The sequence below is a fragment of the Haliotis rufescens genome, unplaced genomic scaffold (assembly GCF_023055435.1).
Source record: "Haliotis rufescens isolate VD_foot unplaced genomic scaffold, xgHalRufe1.0.p SCAF_3, whole genome shotgun sequence".
In the NCBI taxonomy this organism is placed as follows: Eukaryota; Metazoa; Mollusca; class Gastropoda; order Lepetellida; family Haliotidae; genus Haliotis; species Haliotis rufescens.
Genome location: NW_025964001.1, coordinates 54828247 through 54845783, shown reverse-complemented (window position 1 = coordinate 54845783; position 17537 = coordinate 54828247). Strand labels below are relative to the sequence as shown.

At 41.5% G+C, this 17537-nt stretch overlaps 1 protein-coding gene across 1 annotated transcript in view; it reads left to right on the top strand.

Moving 5' to 3' along the window:
- Positions 1–11433, top strand: part of LOC124148756 (rab3 GTPase-activating protein non-catalytic subunit-like) — a 46552-nt gene extending 35119 nt beyond the window's left edge. The window contains exons 30-34 of the mRNA XM_046520043.2: positions 7–219; positions 1667–1756; positions 5003–5218; positions 6647–6805; positions 7511–11433. Coding sequence (XP_046375999.2) covers positions 7–219; positions 1667–1756; positions 5003–5218; positions 6647–6805; positions 7511–7678 — 846 coding nt within the window. The 3' untranslated portion in view covers positions 7679–11433. The remainder of the gene's footprint in view (positions 1–6; positions 220–1666; positions 1757–5002; positions 5219–6646; positions 6806–7510) is intronic.
- Positions 11434–17537: the final 6104 nt, after the last annotated feature.

Here is a 17537-nt window from a genome sequence, read left to right as displayed (position 1 = left end):
CGCCAGGCCAACTGTGAGGCGAACGAGGTGCCGGTGTTCAACCTAGAGCAGCTGTGGCAGCAGATCCGAGGGCCCGCGTCCCTGGTGGAGCTGGCCGTGGACCAGAAGGCCACCAACTACCACCTGGTCCGCCACCACTACCACCTCGCTGTCAGCATGCACGCCGTCATGCTGTTCAACATGAAGTCAGTCAAGGTCCTCTCTCTGTTCGATACAAAGGTAAGCTAATGCTTAAAGGTCTCTGCCATGTTAGTAGTGTTATAAGTGAAGGATGAAAGTCAAGATGTCATTGTCCTTGCCCTTATGTAAAAGTTGAAGATTTAGGTTGTTCCTAGATTCAAACACTGCAGGAGGCACGGGTGGCCCAGTTGTCTAAGGTGCTGCATTTTGCTGTGCAGAGTTGCATCCCTTGGGCATGCCAGAAACCTACCGTATATCGCTGTGTATAAGGCGAGTTTTTCGTACCTAAAATAAGGGGGTTAAGACGGGGGGTCGTCTTATACACAGAGTCGAAGATCTCACATTTTTTTCCACTGGCGATGTCAACCGGCGTCCGATTGCCAGCCCAGCATTTGACAATAAAACTTCGAATTTCGTCCTAAATAACTGTTACAATAACTATTTCCATACAAAAACATGATTTGTATCTCTTTTCCTTGAATAAAGTTTAATAATTTCTGCAAATAAAGTTGAAATGACCCTCACCTCGATGCAGATTTTCTGACACGGTAAAACAATCAACATCCGTGAGTAGAAAGCCGGAAGTACCGGTAAGCATTTGCATATTGCACATGTGACCTAACATGTGATAACCGGTGAAGCTGAAATCAATTCCCGCTGTTTTTACAGTTGTATTAACAACTGTTGGAGACGGTGTGTATAAGTGATTGTGTAATAAACATGCAGAATGTGAAGCAAACATAAGCCTAGTTAGTTACAACATAGTTAATTGTCTTTTATATGTTATTACCTCATAAATGAATTTTATTTTACGGGCACCAATTTGGTGTCGTACCGTGTAAACACAAAATGGCAACATGTGCTGGAGTTACACACGCGACCAATCATCGTAGAAAAAACAACGCAAGATAAACATATTTTTATTGCATATTTAAGGTTTGTGTGCACACTTGTGATGTGCTTCATTCCAGGTCGTCTTATACACGGAGTATAGGATTTTGGGTTGATTTTGAAGGCGTGTACAAGGGGGGTCGTCTTATATGTGGGGTCGCCTTATCAAAGCCATATACGGTATATTCCATACCTGTGCTTGTTGGTTTCACCAAAGTGGTAAATGTGTAAGACTTGCAGGACTCTCCCACTCAAACACTACAGGAGCAAACATCATGGACCGCCTTAATTTCGAATATTGGTTGGTGAATGAGTGATAGGGGATAAATTTACTGTGTTTTCAAAGTAGAAAAAGGTTAAATTGAATTTGGAGCTGAACGGACAATGAAGGGGGCCCTGGGCCCTGTTGCACAAATCTATCTTAGCGCTAAGACGATCGTAACTCCCCAACTTTAACATAGGCTTATGATAGTCGTAGCACTAAGATCGCTTTGTGCAACATGGCCCTGGTTCTCTTCATCATTACTGCTTGTACAAGCCCCGGAACTGATGCGATAGATGGGTGTCTCCATGTTGTGTGTATTGTGTTCATCAGGGACGGAACAGCTTCTTCAAGGATCTGCACTCCCATCCTCTGCTGCCAAACCAGAATGTCGATTCAGCACTTTCTGTTTCCAGGAGGACGGTGAGTAGTTTTATGTCAATTCCAATTGACTGGTTCCCATTGACTGGTTCTCAAAAAATCTTGTTCATTGTCATATTGTTTTGAAGACTTACTTACAGTGGTGATGTTTTCTTTGTGGTAACTTTGACAGACACAATCAAATATTTATATTGTTTTGGTACTCTTAATGCCCACATCTATACAATCCCCGAATTCGGGAGGGTGGGAGTGTCCCAGTCATCTAAGGCGCCACATATGAGTAAAATTTTGTTCAAAGCAGTGTTAAATCCAACTCTCTCATTCAGATCCAGGGTGAATCTTTAGTGTGGCATATTTCCATGTTTGTGAAGCGAGTCTTAGGTTGGCATGTCCATAAACATAAGGTATAATGAGGTTTCTTCTCCATAATACTTGCAACCAAAATATATTGCTGATCTTGAGGTTAGATGCTCAAGGGCTAAGATGATTGAGGGAAAGACAGGGAAGCCACAAGAATGAACTGGTCCGCATCACTTCACCACGATGTAGCAGGGATGTGATGTCAGACAGGCTCCGTGTCCAATGGGATGCCATGTCTGCCATGAATTAGACGTTCGTCCACAGTTAAGAGATGCCATACTCCCGCACATGCATTTGTGGAAAACAAGAGGCAACGTTGTGAAATACAGCTGATGAATGGTTATACGATATATATGTATAGATACAGACAGCATGTAAACACTACAGGATAGCTACCAGTACTACTTGTGTTGTAGTTGTTGGTTGGTTGGTTTGTTGTTTAACGCTGCACTCAGCAATATTCCAGCTATATGACGGCGATCTGTAAATAATCGAGTCTGGACCAGACAATCCAGTGATTGATATCATGAGCATCGATCCACGCAATTGGGATCTATGACATGCATCAACCAAGTCAGCGAGCCTGTGTTGTAGTTATATGTTGTAGTTGTACGTGGTCAAGTGCTTAGCCTGCAGGTCATCACTGGTGGCAGAGTGTGGTGGAGGGGTGTGTGGTCCTGTGCTTAGCCTGCAGGTCATCACTGGTGGCAGAGTGTGGTGGAGGGGTGTGTACGTGGTCCTGTGCTTAGCCTGCAGGTCATCACTGGTGGCAGAGTGTGGTGGAGGGGTGTGTACGTGGTCCTGTGCTTAGCCTGCAGGTCATCACTGGTGGCAGAGTGTGGTGGAGGGGTGTGTACGTGGTCCTGTGCTTAGTCTGCAGGTCATCACTGGTGGCAGAGTGTGGTGGAGGGGTGTGTACGTGGTCCTGTGCTTAGTCTGCAGGTCATCACTGGTGGCAGAGTGTGGTGGAGGGGTGTGTACGTGGTCCTGTGCTTAGTCTGCAGGTCATCACTGGTGGCAGAGTGTGGTGGAGGGGTGTGTACGTGGTCCTGTGCTTAGTCTGCAGGTCATCACTGGTGGCAGAGTGTGGTGGAGGGGTGTGTACGTGGTCCTGTGCTTAGCCTGCAGGTCATCACTGGTGGCAGAGTGTGGTGGAGGGGTGTGTACGTGGTCCTGTGCTTAGTCTGCAGGTCATCACTGGTGGCAGAGTGTGGTGGAGGGGTGTGTACGTGGTCCTGTGCTTAGCCTGCAGGTCATCACTGGTGGCAGAGTGTGGTGGAGGGGTGTGTACGAGGTCCTGTGCTTAGTCTGCAGGTCATCACTGGTGGCAGAGTGTGGTGGAGGGGTGTGTACGTGGTCCTGTGCTTAGTCTGCAGGTCATCACTGGTGGCAGAGTGTGGTGGAGGGGTGTGTACGTGGTCCTGTGCTTAGCCTGCAGGTCATCACTGGTGGCAGAGTGTGGTGGAGGGGTGTGTACGTGGTCCTGTGCTTAGTCTGCAGGTCATCACGGGTGGCAGAGTGTGGTGGAGGGGTGTGTACGTGGTCCTGTGCTTAGCCTGTAGGTCATCACTGGTGGCAGAGTGTGGTGGAGGGGTGTGTACGTGTGCGTGGTCCTGTGCTTAGCCTGCAGGTCATCACTGGTGGCAGAGTGTGGTGGAGGGATGACCCTGTTCGACAGGTTCCACTCTTGAGTATGGGTACCTGGTAGGATAAGATGCTATGCACATGTAAACTTTGAGGTGTGCAGCCTGTGTTATATACTCCCCAGGGAGCTGAGAATGCTGATTGGACTGCATACTGATCCATTGACCTGGATCATGTGCTTTTAGCATACTCCAACATGGTATTATTATACTCACAAGCCCTTTTGCATCGGTCCATTCGTGCAAGATGTTGTTTACGTAGCAGATCTTGAAAAACATACAATATTTCTAGTGATGAACTTGTCCTTTTTGTCCCCCGCCGCGCAAAAGCGAGGAGTGGGAGATATAGTATTCACGACCGTCCGTACGTCCGTCTGTACGTCCCACCTGTTTGTTGCCACGATATCTCAAGAACTAAACACTGGATTGTCTTCATATTTGGAACTATGGTGTATATACAGACTCCACAGACACCAGTCGGTTTTGGTGACCTTGACCCCATTTTCAAGTTCACAGCAGGCAAATCTGCTTTTGGAGTTGGAAAACGGTGTTGCCGCGATATCTCAAGAACTAAACGCTGGATTGTCTTTATATTTGGAACTATGGTGTATATACAGACTCCGCAGACACCAGTCGGTTTTGGTGACCTTGACCCCATTTTCAAGGTCACAACAGGCAAATCTGATTTTGGAGTTGGAAAACAGTGTTGCCACGATATCTCAAGAACTAATCGCTGGATTGTCTTCATATTTGGAACTATGGTGTATATACAGACACCGCAGACACCAGTCGGTTTTGGTGACCTTGACCCCATTTTCAAGGTCACAGCAGGCAAATCTGCTTTTGGAGTTGGAAAACGGTGTTGTCGCAATATCTCAAGAACTAATCGCTGGATTGTCTTCATATTTGGTACTATGGTGTATATACAGCGGGGGACATTTCGTCACTTTGTGACAAATACTTGTGATAGTTTGGATTTTCAAGTGTCCATGGGGACAACTTTGACTTAGGCTGGAAATGTTGGTAATTCTCATTTCCAGAGCAGATCTTGAAAACCATACAATTTTTCTTTACCACACATAGATACCGGTAGGTCTAGGGGTTAACTTGAGCCTTTCGGTAGTTTCGGATTTAAAAAAATAAAATAGAAATTCAAGTTTCCATGGCAACCATATATGTATAAATCACTACTTGACATATTCCAACAAGTATTTACCATTGTGGTGGATAGAGATAACTTTGCCCTCTTGTTGTTGTTGTTATTATTATAAGTGTTTTGTTGCAGTTTCTGTGCAAGGTGATATCAGAGGCCATTAGTACCCTGGAGAAGAGAGGCGAGGATACCAGTGTCAGTCCCCGCCGACAACAGAAGACTGTCGCCTTCCGTTGGCCAGTGCTTGCTGTGGACCTGGGGAAGGACTTCGGCCTTGACATCGACTACCTCAAGCGACACCACGTGTGTCAGCTGTACTCTGCCGGACGCGACAAGCTAGCTGAGGAGGTGTGTACATAGGCCCACATTGTCGGTTTACTGTTACCATAGTTACCCATAAGTATTGGACAAATATTTTGTGTAGCATGATATATGTTAAAAGACTAATAGACACATTTGTCAACAAATACCAAATGTCATTCCTGTCCTTAGCAGGCAATGCGTAAGTGAGTTGGGTTTAACACTTTGAACAGTATTTCAGTAATATCACAGTTTGTCAACTGGATGTGGGAGGAGAGCCCGAACCGATGCAGGTCGTAGACATCTTACCACGTTGGTAAAACCCACGAGCATGGGTATGGTGCTGACAAACCTAGAAACATGATCAGGGTGAATCTGGGATTCAAACCCACAGTCATAGGTGTCAAGCATGCCTAAGGGACGTAACTCTGCACAGCGGTTTGCAGCCCCTTAGACGACTGGGCCACCCGTGCCCCTCCTTATTAGGCAATGCGTCAGTACGCTTCATGATAAGATCTTGTTCAGTTAGAACATTCCACCTGGCAATTGTAGAAAAGTCTCTGAGTCTCTGATAAAGTATAAAAGTTGTGACAGTCGTAGTGCCGAGAACATGAAGTCTGGCCTGGGTCTTATCTCCAACGGTAACAATGTAAATGAGTCTGTCTGCTATTTCTGAGACGAGTGAAAATCTTGAAGGACTGGTTGCGTCCCAAATCTAGTTTGGTTATATAAACCACAAGTCCAAAATGAGCCATGGACTAGTTGGATTTGACCCCAGCATTGTTGTTAGCAGGCTACAAGACTTAAAACAGGCTCATTGCAAGTGAAAGAGATTGCTGCTAGTGCCTTCATGATCTCAAAGTCTTTCAACTATTGAAACTGAGAATATTGATTTTGTTGAACTATCTAAAAATATAACCCTGGCATAAAACTGATTAAAACATTTATTTTGTAATAATGCAAATAATATACAAGAATAACAAACTAATGCGACAAAAACTGTGTTGTTGACACAAACGTTGCTGGTCAGCTTGGCTTGTCCTGATATGATAACCTTGCTTATGATACACTGATCACAAAACTATACATGTATTTGCAAATGGTGGTAGGCTTTAAACCAGCCAACTTTACTCAACCAGCCAAAGAAAGTAGGGGGTTGGGTAGTGCTTAAAAAATGTCCGCAACACTGAGATATATTGCTCACAAACCGATAACACTTTTCCCCTCAACCATCCTACCCCGCGGATTCCGGGTTAGAACAGGTCCCCAGTAAGTATGCTGGTCGTAGAGGCGACAGAATAAATTGGGTTGTCAGTCTTGGTGACTCGGTTGATGACATCACACTCAGATTGCGTGGATCATCAACAACTCAAATCGCTGGTCCAGACTTGATTATTTATAGGCCGCCATGATACACCTGGAATATTGCAAATTAAACTACAAACATCATTGTTACACCAACACTTTTGCCACTAGGTGCTGCTGACCGTCAATGACCACGAGCTGATGGGGTCACACCTGTTGCCGATAGCGGGTCAGCGAGTGGCCTACTTCCTGTTCCGGTGCGACCAGCCAGGGACGGTGAAGATCATGTCGGACATGTCCCCCTCCCTGTCCACATGGCTGAAGCAGCTGGTGAGTGACCTTTCGGGAGATTACATGATGGTAAGGCAATAAGGACTGTTTGTGTTTCTGTCATAGCCGACTAACTTCTCATTGCGCAGTGTGTGAGTTCTAATTTACTGCACCATAATTCATTGGACATTTTATTCCTGAAAACACCAGTTCTTGATGTGACACGTGTGGATTCAAATCACAACACAGTTGTAACTTGGAATATTTGCCGGACGTTAATGTAAGTTCATCATTATTTTGCTATATCATTAAGTAGCACCTACAAATGATTTCAGTCATTCTACCTGATCGTACATTGTATGATGGGTTTCATTTGGGGGGATCTTCCACTTGACCTTGCTATGAACATACATATAATAAGAATTTGTATATCGGAGATGCTTGAAAAGCATCTGGAATGTTTCACAAAAACTACCCCCAGGCGGGTTAAGAGAATCTTCCAAGAATTTTTTTATTTTCATCTTTTTTTTCAAGGTTGAAATCATATATACTATTCAAAAGAAGTTAAGGACTGCCAGATTCTGTCATATTACTATGACAGATTAACTATAGTAATATGAAAGAATGGGTGATTCTTAACTTCTTTTGATTAGTATATAACATTAATATGAATTCATTCCTCCTGCATTGGACACATGGTTAAACTGATAATACAACAAAAGCTGCTGATTGTATTTGCGACTTCAGTGAGTGTCTTGTTTGCAGGACCCCGAGGAGCTGGTCAGCCCTGATGCCCCCATGTCCGACACGGCCTTGCTACTAGAACACGTAGCCAATCAACTGCCGGAAGGTTACTCAGAGTACAATCTTGCAATCTCATTGGTGGAATTAGTACAATTGCTGTTATCCTCATCGTCAGAGACAGAGTGTTAAGTTTCTATTGGAGTGTTGGTGGACCTGTGGCTTTTGATTACGGAAAAACAATGTGACGTTTTTTCTTATTTTGCAAATGACTTGCACCCATTTTGTGATTCCTGAAATGCCTTTCAAATATTCATTGGGGACATCTCCTTGGCTTCAGAGTGTTACTGAAAATTAAGAAAGATGTATAGAGTGTGAGGCTAGAACAATTACTTGTTTTACAGATTTTTACCTCTATACCACCCAAAATATATTAAAGAACACCCGTTTCTTTCATATTACTATAGTTACTCTGTCATGCGACTATAGTAATATGAAAGAATCTGGTGTTCTTTAACTTATTTTCAATATTATATTTTGAAATCACTTTGTTAGTTTAAATCAATGAATTTATGGCTGAACTGTGTCTGTTATGAATTTTTCTTGTGTACGATATACACATACATCTATTGGGGGTTCAAATCTCGGGGGGTGGGTGGGGGCAAGTTCCGTCATTTTGCTTTCAGTCACATCTTTGCTGGAGCAAGTAGGAGTGTCAAAGTGTCAGTGTAACTGTGAAGTTAAAATGGAACGTGTCACAAATATTTCAAACACCATTGGCTGACTTTGATGTGTCATACGTACAGTTGTCTCAAAGTAAAAGCTTGGTCTCTGCATGTACCATCTTTATTCCTCATTTTCGGTTGTGTCAGATCTCAGATAACTCGAAATATTTATGTAGGTCCTTTCAACTTCAACACATCAGTGTTTGTATTTTTTCAACTGGCTAAAAAGTAACCTGTAGAACAAGTCACTAAATTGATCTGGCCTCATGGTATGTCATCAGCATATGTAGTCCTGGGTCCACTGGCATAAAGCAATCTTAACGCTAAGATTATCGTAACTCCCATACTTTAACATAGGCTTACAACAGTCTTAGCGCTAAGGGCTTGACCGCACAGGTTGTGTTTGCAGGACTCAGACAGGTCTCACAATGCTGGTTTGAGACGAAGGTAAATTTCTTTATTCTCATCATCAGCAATGGTGGCCATGTACAAGATGGCTGTAGTGGGCATTACTTATTTCTCCTGATAGATAGTCATCTTTCTGTATATTATTCACAGCAAACATGCTAAGTGTACAGTTAATATTATCCCCAAACTCCAAACTGATAGATAAGTTGCCCTGTGATTATGTTTTCTCCATTTCCAAACTGTTCGCAGTTCCATAAATGAAGAAATCAAATAATGGGTTTCTCCTCGGTTTGGTTTGGTTCTTTTTCTAGGACATAGACTACAAATTTTCAGTTTTGGTGGCGCATAGAAGAATGTCCTGTCAAAATATGCTAAAATCATGAAAATCCGAATGGCATTTGTCTCCACAGACCTTATCCGTGCAGTAGTTCAGAATTTCCTATTGACTACAATCTGCAATGTATGGCAGAGAAACTACTGAAAATTATGTAGAGCAATGTCCTGACTGTGAGTCAGCTTGCAAATTTAGCCATTGGGACCAGAAGGCTCAGCTGAATAACGACCCTGCATTAACTCTAATCTCCACTGATAAAGATGCCAAATGCCATGCTTGGGCCAGCAGATTCTACATCTTGACCCACATTTGTAGATGGTCATGGCGGCTCTGAATGTTAGTTTGAAGCAGCCAATAGATGTAGAATCTGATCATATGATCTTCCACCTGCATTAACGTTGTTAGCTATAACCAGCTTGTCTTTCATCAATGTTCAACTTGTGATAATATAAGAACGATAGTGTCCTGTTCTTTACATGTTGTCGTCGTCGTCGGTGTTGTGCAAGCCCTGTATGTGCCAGACATAATCAGCAGCAGGAGGATAAGATTTCCACTGTTTTCATTGGCCGAGAAGTGGTCACATGTCATTCATTAGATAATAAAACCGTTAAGGTATAATGTGTGTCCCCTCCGTGATATTGTGCAAATATTATAGGAATATGCCAAATAAATATACTACTCAAAAGAAGTTACCTAAAACATGATTTTTTCCATATGACTAACTAACCTGTTATGGCTGGTGGTATTGCAACAAACAGCCTTCCAATTGTTGGTGTTCTTTAACTTGTTTTGAGTAGTATACATACTGATAGACAGGCAATCTCATTAACGTCAGATCTTTCACTCTGATATGCCATAGATACCTCTCTGTGTGAAGCCCTGGGGACACTTCCATCGGGGGTGGCGTCACATGAACCCAAGCAAACTTTGACCGTCCAATCGAAATGAAGGATCGAGCCAATGGTTTTTGAGGCAATCAGATGACAGCTTTCCAAAGCAAATTGGCTTCATTTCTTTACTGCCTCAATTTGGAAATTTCGACATTAGCAAATGAAATGCACACAGAACACAAATATACCCTTGATAGTACAACCTTTGGGTGTAGATACCATGGTGCTCAGAAACAGCAGGATGAGTAAATTATCAACAACGGAACATGGCTTTATGTAATTGCATTTGGAACTCCATGATCATATTCGTTTTCAAGATACAGAAATTAAATATGCTTGTCTGAATGCTTCGTTCACTTGTACCACAAATTAGAACCTTCACATGAAGAGAGTCTTAGAGACCTATTGAGGTGTTCTATCTTCAAGAAGGGGTATCAGAGTGAAAGATGTAATTTTTATGACATTGGTAAGCAGGTAGAAATACACAAAAGTCTGTACTTGTACATAAAATACATACTTTTAAACTTTGATAGAGATAATAACTTCTGTTAGATATATTTAAATACACACTTGACATATTATGAGATTTTTTTTTGTGTATCATGGAAAGAAAAATATATCCCCATCAAAAGTGGATTAGTACCGGTACATATGTACCCGGGCACTTAGGGTAATGAATGGGAGTAAGAAACATGGGATAGAAACGTGCAATATTTGTATTGATGGTGATAATCAGGAAAAGATGTATGTATAAAGTCCTCTACATGTTAGATATGTTGTGTCTGATGTTGTCAAGATACAGTACTAGTGCATTCTATATGTTGGTTGGTTTGTTGGTTTGTTGTTTTACGCTGCATTCAGCAATATTCAAGCTATATGACGGCGGTCTGTAAATAATCAAGTCTGGACCAGATAATCCAGTGATTGACATCATGAGCATCGATCCACGCAATTGGGATCGATGACAAGCATCAACCAAGTCAGCGAGCCTGACCACCCGATCCCGTTAGTCGCCTTTTACGACAAGCACAGTCGCCTTTTACGGCAAGCATGGGTTGCTGAAGACCTATTCTTCCCCGGAATCTTCACAGGTCGCATTCAATATGTACAATTGACTTATATCTTGATATGGAGCCATTTGTTGTATCCATGGTTTGTCATTCAAGTTGATACAAAGTTTGACGGTCAATGGTGATCTGGTTCCCGTATGGTTTTAAAAAATCGTCTCCTGACACTCGGTTGTGTTTACATTGTCAGTCATTGTTCGAAACTGAAACACCGCCACCTTGCGGGCTTTTTATAGTCAGGGTGGGGCTTTAAGGCTTTGCACAGGAATAACTTGATCGGTCTGTTCTGTAGTCTCTGAATGGATGGTCTCAAGCCTGTGGTCTGTGAATGAAGCTTTATTGTGAAATGTGATCAATTTCATTTTATTGTAAAGATGTTGTGATAAAGTTTATTCTATGTGCTTTGTTATATGTGTCATTCTCATGTAGTGCTTTTGATTTTTTAATTCTATGCAAACTTTATCTGATGCTCATTGTAAATACACTGGTTTGTCTATTCTGAATAAAATAAGGTGCTTAATAATTGATTTTGTTGGCTTGTTATTTTAAATTTCTGATTTGTCACTTACACTACTCAAAAGAAGTTGAAAAACACCCAGTTCTTTCATCTTACTATAGTTAATCTGTCATCAGTATGGATGGTGGAAAGCTTGATCTATGAAACAACAACAATTACCGTATTCGACATAATAAGCGCCCAGGGTGCTCTCAAAATTAGAAATAGGGGGCTCTTATTAGAATGTTATTTTGGTGAAAAAAACAGAGTTGAAAGATAAATTTTGTGCTTTATGCTGACAGCCTGAAATGTTTATGTACGACAGATATATTTTTCCAGAATTAAATGCCCATAATTAATGGTGCATATAACACACTAGTGCGTATTATACGTGACTATATAAGTCTTGTGTACATTGATCAATCGGAAGGGGTACTAATTGGGATTGTTCACTCGCCAATATCTTAGCAAATGTCTTAGCTTATAAGAGCGGGGCGCTTATTACGTCGAATACGGTAAGTCTTGTTACAAATCAAATTCTTCCAAGTTTCATGACAATGTTTCTTTGTTTTTTAACGCCGCACTCAGCAATATTTCAGCTATGTGACGGCAATCAGTAAATAACTGCGTCTGGACCAGACAATCCAGTGATTGACAACATGAGCATCAAACATTGCAATTGGGATCCATAACATGCATCAACCAAGTCAGCGAGTCTGACCACCCGATCCCGTTGTGGCAAGAATGGGTTGCTGAAGACCTATTCTACCCCGAATCTTCACATGACAATGGCATTAAATGTGCATGCATACAAGTGGAAAGTTAGAAAGTCAACAGACCGCCTCCGTGGTCTTGTGGTAGAGCGTCCGTCCCGGAGAGTGGAAGGTCCGGGGTTCAATCCCCGGCCGTGTCATAAAAAAGACGTTAAAATATTATACTTGTTACCGTCTGGCGCTAGGCATTAAGGGGCTAAAACAAGGACTGGTCGGCTCGGAGTCAGTATACTGTGTCTGAGTGGGGTATTCATGTTAAACTGTGGCATGGTATCTCAGTGTGCTAGCGCTATAAATCGGCATCAGTCCGGACTAGTACAAGCAGCTACACACACACACACACACACACACACACACACGTCCATGCACGTCGCTATATAAGTGCAATAATCTTGGACGCGACGTTAAACCCAATTTCACCTCACCTAGAAAGTCAATAACCAATTGAACATAGTTCCTTCTTTTCGTGCCTCTTTAAAATTCCCAGCGACTACTTCTGATCATCTCACCAGACACTGGGATTCTGTTACAAACAGCACACAACAACATGGGGGCCACCCCAGGGATTTGAAGTTTGTTGTTCACTACTTTGAAGGAATCTTAACATGAAACATGTTAATATACACAAAGAAAAAGTTAAGCACACCCCTATTTCTGAACCATGACAAATGGCAAAAATCATGGCATGGGATGACTGACCACAGGAGCTGGGCGATACCAATGTCATCAGATAGAACAAACATTTGACAACAAATAAAGAAGATATTGGTGAGTTGTGATTGAAATTTACTGACAAAATCATCATGGTAATCCAGGTACTGTTTTTGACCTTAGACAATACCTCAAAAAGTATGGAGCTGCAGGATTAATTAAAGTAGCAAGAGGGTGGTTGTCAAAATGAGGAACGACGACTGGCCTCAAAACGTCCCGGATGTACTGAGCCCCCTGTTAAGTTGCCCCTTATGGTGACCAAATCCAACCTGCAATCATGAGAGATACACCCCCAAACCATCACCGAGTCCCCGCCCTATGCAACAGTCGGTTTAATGTTCCTGGGGGTGTAGGCCGTGTTCCGGTGCCTCCAAACTATAGTTCTTCCATCAGTGACGTGGAGCAGAAAGCGCATTTCGTCTGAACAATGGATCCGTCTCCAAGTTCTCAGATTCCAGTTCTGTCGCGCAATACTCCATGCTAAACGAGCAGCTTTGTGGTGATCTCTCAACAAGGGACGCTTTATGACTCGTCTTGCCCTCAGTCCTGCTGCTTTCAGCCGGTTCCTGACGGTTCTGGTGCTGAAACGACGATTGGGCAACCACAGCTGTTTCAGACGAGTACTTGTTAAAAAGATTGTTCTCGGCGTATGAGACGAAGGTCCCTGTCTTCGCTATGTGTCGTCACAGGAGGTCTTCCGGATCTGGGACGGTCCTGTACATCACCGGTCTGAGCATGTTTCTCGACTAAAGGGACAGTGTGATGATACCCCAAATTCCGACCAATGGCATTACAAGACATTCCTGCGTTATCTATGCCGATTATTTGCCATCTTGTGGCGTTTGATAATCGCCTTCATGCCATGGTCACACAATGTCATGGAATAACTGTTTAAAACCGAGATTAAGAAAGTGATTGGGTGAGTTACGATTTTAAGTCACATCGGCAATATTTCAGCCATATCGTGACTTTCAAAGGTTATACATAATAAATACATTTAAACTATAAAAAACCTGTCAACAAGGGACAGTAAGATAACTAGACTTATCACAGATTATAATTTAAAACTAGCATGGAATCATAAAAATACATCACTAGACAGAACAATACATTATAAAAAAGAGCTATAGATCGCCAGCAACTGAAGGTAGATCGCCAGCAACTGAAGGTAGATCACCATACTGGGGACCATGGGGACTTACAGTATCTTTGCTACCTGCATGGACCCCAGCAGGATTAACATCATCCCTTCAGTTGTTGGCGACGATTAGGAAATTTAGCCGAATTTAAAAGAACACACATTCTACGATTACAACTAAGATAGGAATAACGCACTTCGATTTCAATTTCTTTTAAAAAGGCAATAATTAAATGGTAAAAAGATCCTTAAGAGATGATGATTTGAATAGTTATCCCTTGTGATGGAAAAATCAACACAGTCAAGCAGGACATGCATGACTGTGATTCTTTCATCACTAGGGATGCAAAACGGAGTGTCTTCACCTTTAAGTAAATATTCATTCGTAAATCTGCTGTGGTCAATACGACATCGTCGTACAATGACCTCTTCAAATCTGGACTGACAACCCAAGTAGGTGTAACCGATAGTTGGTTTTATGGCATGTAATGTATCAATACCTACTTGGGTGTCCTCTGATGTAATATCTTATTACAGGTTTATAATAGTTGTGTGGAAGCAGAAGTGATGTCACAGATTTGTTGAGTGCTGCTTTAGCTGCAGCATCAGCCATTGTGTTACCAGTGATTCCAACATGGCTGGGTAACCAACAAAAAATGATGTCGTATTGGCCAGTACCAAGATCATTAAACAATTCAACAGTTTTTATTAAAAGGCGATGTGTACAAAAACTGCCCGAAGGCAAGAAAGTGAGTCTGAAAATATAATAAATTGTTTATGCTTTGAGTGTTTATTTATATATTCAAGTGCTGTTAATATGGCCTTTGCTTCGGCCGTAAAAATGGAACAGTTGTCTGGTAGTCGTTGCGATATTGTCTTGGATCCAATGACAGTGGCGCTGGCTACAGCATCACCATCCTTGGATCCATCTGTAAATATGGATTTATAGGTATTGTATAATGATCTTAAATGATTGTATTCTTGTTGATAAATTAGTTCATTTGTTTCAGATTTCAATTTAGTTAAGGTTAGGTCCACCTCAGGTCTAATAACCTGCCATGGTGGAGAAGATAAAAGCTGAGTTGGGGCTATATTATGTATTTTAGCAGCAGAAATATGAGATTGTAAGTTTAATCCAAGCGGTGGAACAAGAAAGAAGTGAGCAAAGCTCACATACCCCCGTTATCCCCGCTGTGGTCAACAACAAATAGTAAAAAGTATAAAAAACATTGGTAATTTGGCAATAAAATGATAAAATAGGAGAATTTGAAAAAAATCTTACAGTTTGATAAAAAATAATGAAAATAATAGAGTACTTTGGCTATTTTTTCCCAGTTTTTCAAAGTAATAATAGTTTATATTAATGGAAATTTGAATATTTTAGAATTTTCATGTATTTGCTCAATAAGTTTTTTTTGGTTACAATAAGCTATATGATGGTAAACATTTAACATGCAAAACAGAGGACAGATAAACTATAAGCAATATGCAGTACAATTGATGTAGAATTGTGACATTAAAAGAGTTTTACACTCGAAAGTTAGTTTGACTGTGGAAGAGCAGAGTGGTGATCGTTTAGCCATGGGAGATAGGTACATGCAGAATGAACGCTATAGGTATATGCAGAATGAAAGCTGGGTATGTTAAGCAAGAGTATGAAGCAGAATGTGAAGGTTATGATGAAGCATCTATATAATATCTAAGTAATGTTGATCAGAATATGGTTACATATTTCTAACTGATTTTAACTTCAATGTTTTACAAACTAAGATTGAGATCCAGTGACAACTGACCCCCCCCCATCCCCCATCCCCCAAATCTCCCATGTTACCAGTGTTCACTACGAGGAAGTAGATCACCATGAACACCTTTGAATAAAAAAATGATTGATGAGCTACATAAGAAGAATTATCAAAAGGACCAAAATATTTTGATATAAAAACACATAATTGGAAGTTTATGACTTAAAAAATGGAACAATATCATATAGGAAAATCAATAAATTGATAATTTCCATCTAACCTTAACAGATATGGTAAAGAACTCATAAATTCAAACTAACACAAAGCACAGATACTTATGATGATCTACCTATGTGGTTGGTTGGTTTGTTGCTTAACGCCGCACTCAGCAATATTCCAGCTATATGACGGCGGTCTGTAAAAAAAATCAAAAAAATCGAGTCTCCACCAGACAATCCAGTGATTGATATCATGAGTATCGATCCACGCAATTGGGACCGATGACATGCATCAACCAAGTCAGCAAGCCTGACCACCCGATCCCGTTAGTCGCCTTTAACGACAAGCATAGTCACCTTTTACGGCAAGCATGGGTTTCTGAAGACCTATTCTACCCCGGAATCTTCACGGGTCTCTGCATGTGTGGAAACAATTTTGGAAAATATATTAGCTATACAAAACCAGTCATCAAAATTTCTAAATTCCATCACGTTTCCATGAAAACAGCAAAAGAGAAAACTTTCAGAATCTTACAATCATAGTGGTTTATGTAGCAAGTTTGCTGAAGCTAGGATACATAATACTGTAAACATGGATGTACAAAAACTCTACCCAAAATTTATGTTTCACCATGATTCCATGGCAACGGCAAAAATAAAAAAAATCAGAATCTTCAAACTAGCAAAAGGCACAAGTACTCATTGTGGTAAATGTGTGTAGCAAGTTTGGTGAAGCTAGGGTGCATGGTTAAAAAGGTATGGGCCGTACAAAAGCTCGGACGGACGGACGAACGGAACGCTATATACCCCCGATTTACTTCGTAAACGGGGGTATTACAAGGACAGTGATACATTGCAGCGGCTATCCAAGATGCAAACACCAAGGATACAAGGGTGTTATACTCTAGCGAATATGACACAAATAGGAATATTTGTATACCGAATTAAATGCCAGACTGGTTCGGCCCATGACAAGAAATCGGATACAAACTGAATTTGGAGTTCAACATCACCAGATTGGCCCATGAGCCACCGCCTTCTGACATAAGACTCTCGGCAAAGTTTTACATAATAATTTGAGAAGTCAAACATGTTATACATGACCAAGACCATATATATTCATATAAATCACGTTTGTGCATACACAATATTGTGCACAGGGCTTGGCATGACCAGCCAATTGATAATACCGGGCCCATTCTACCTGCAGCAGGGAGAACAATTAGCTGCCAAAGATCTGAAACAAAAAATAAAACAAAATTTAAAACAGTCAGTGAGAAAAGACAAGGGCACCAAGCGACAGAACACTGCAGACGACCTTATCAGCATCATTAACGCGATTCACACCAACGAGTTCATTCAAGAGATTATTCAGTGTAAAGGAAAACCGCCGTAAGTAATTTTATACACACAGGATCAAATTAAGGAATTAAAACAGTTCTGTACAAGTGCCTCAGAAAAGCCAGTTGTAGTTGGGAGTTGACAGGACGTTCAATTTAGGGGCATGTTTTGTGACTTTATTAGTGTTTCAACATCCGAACTTACACAG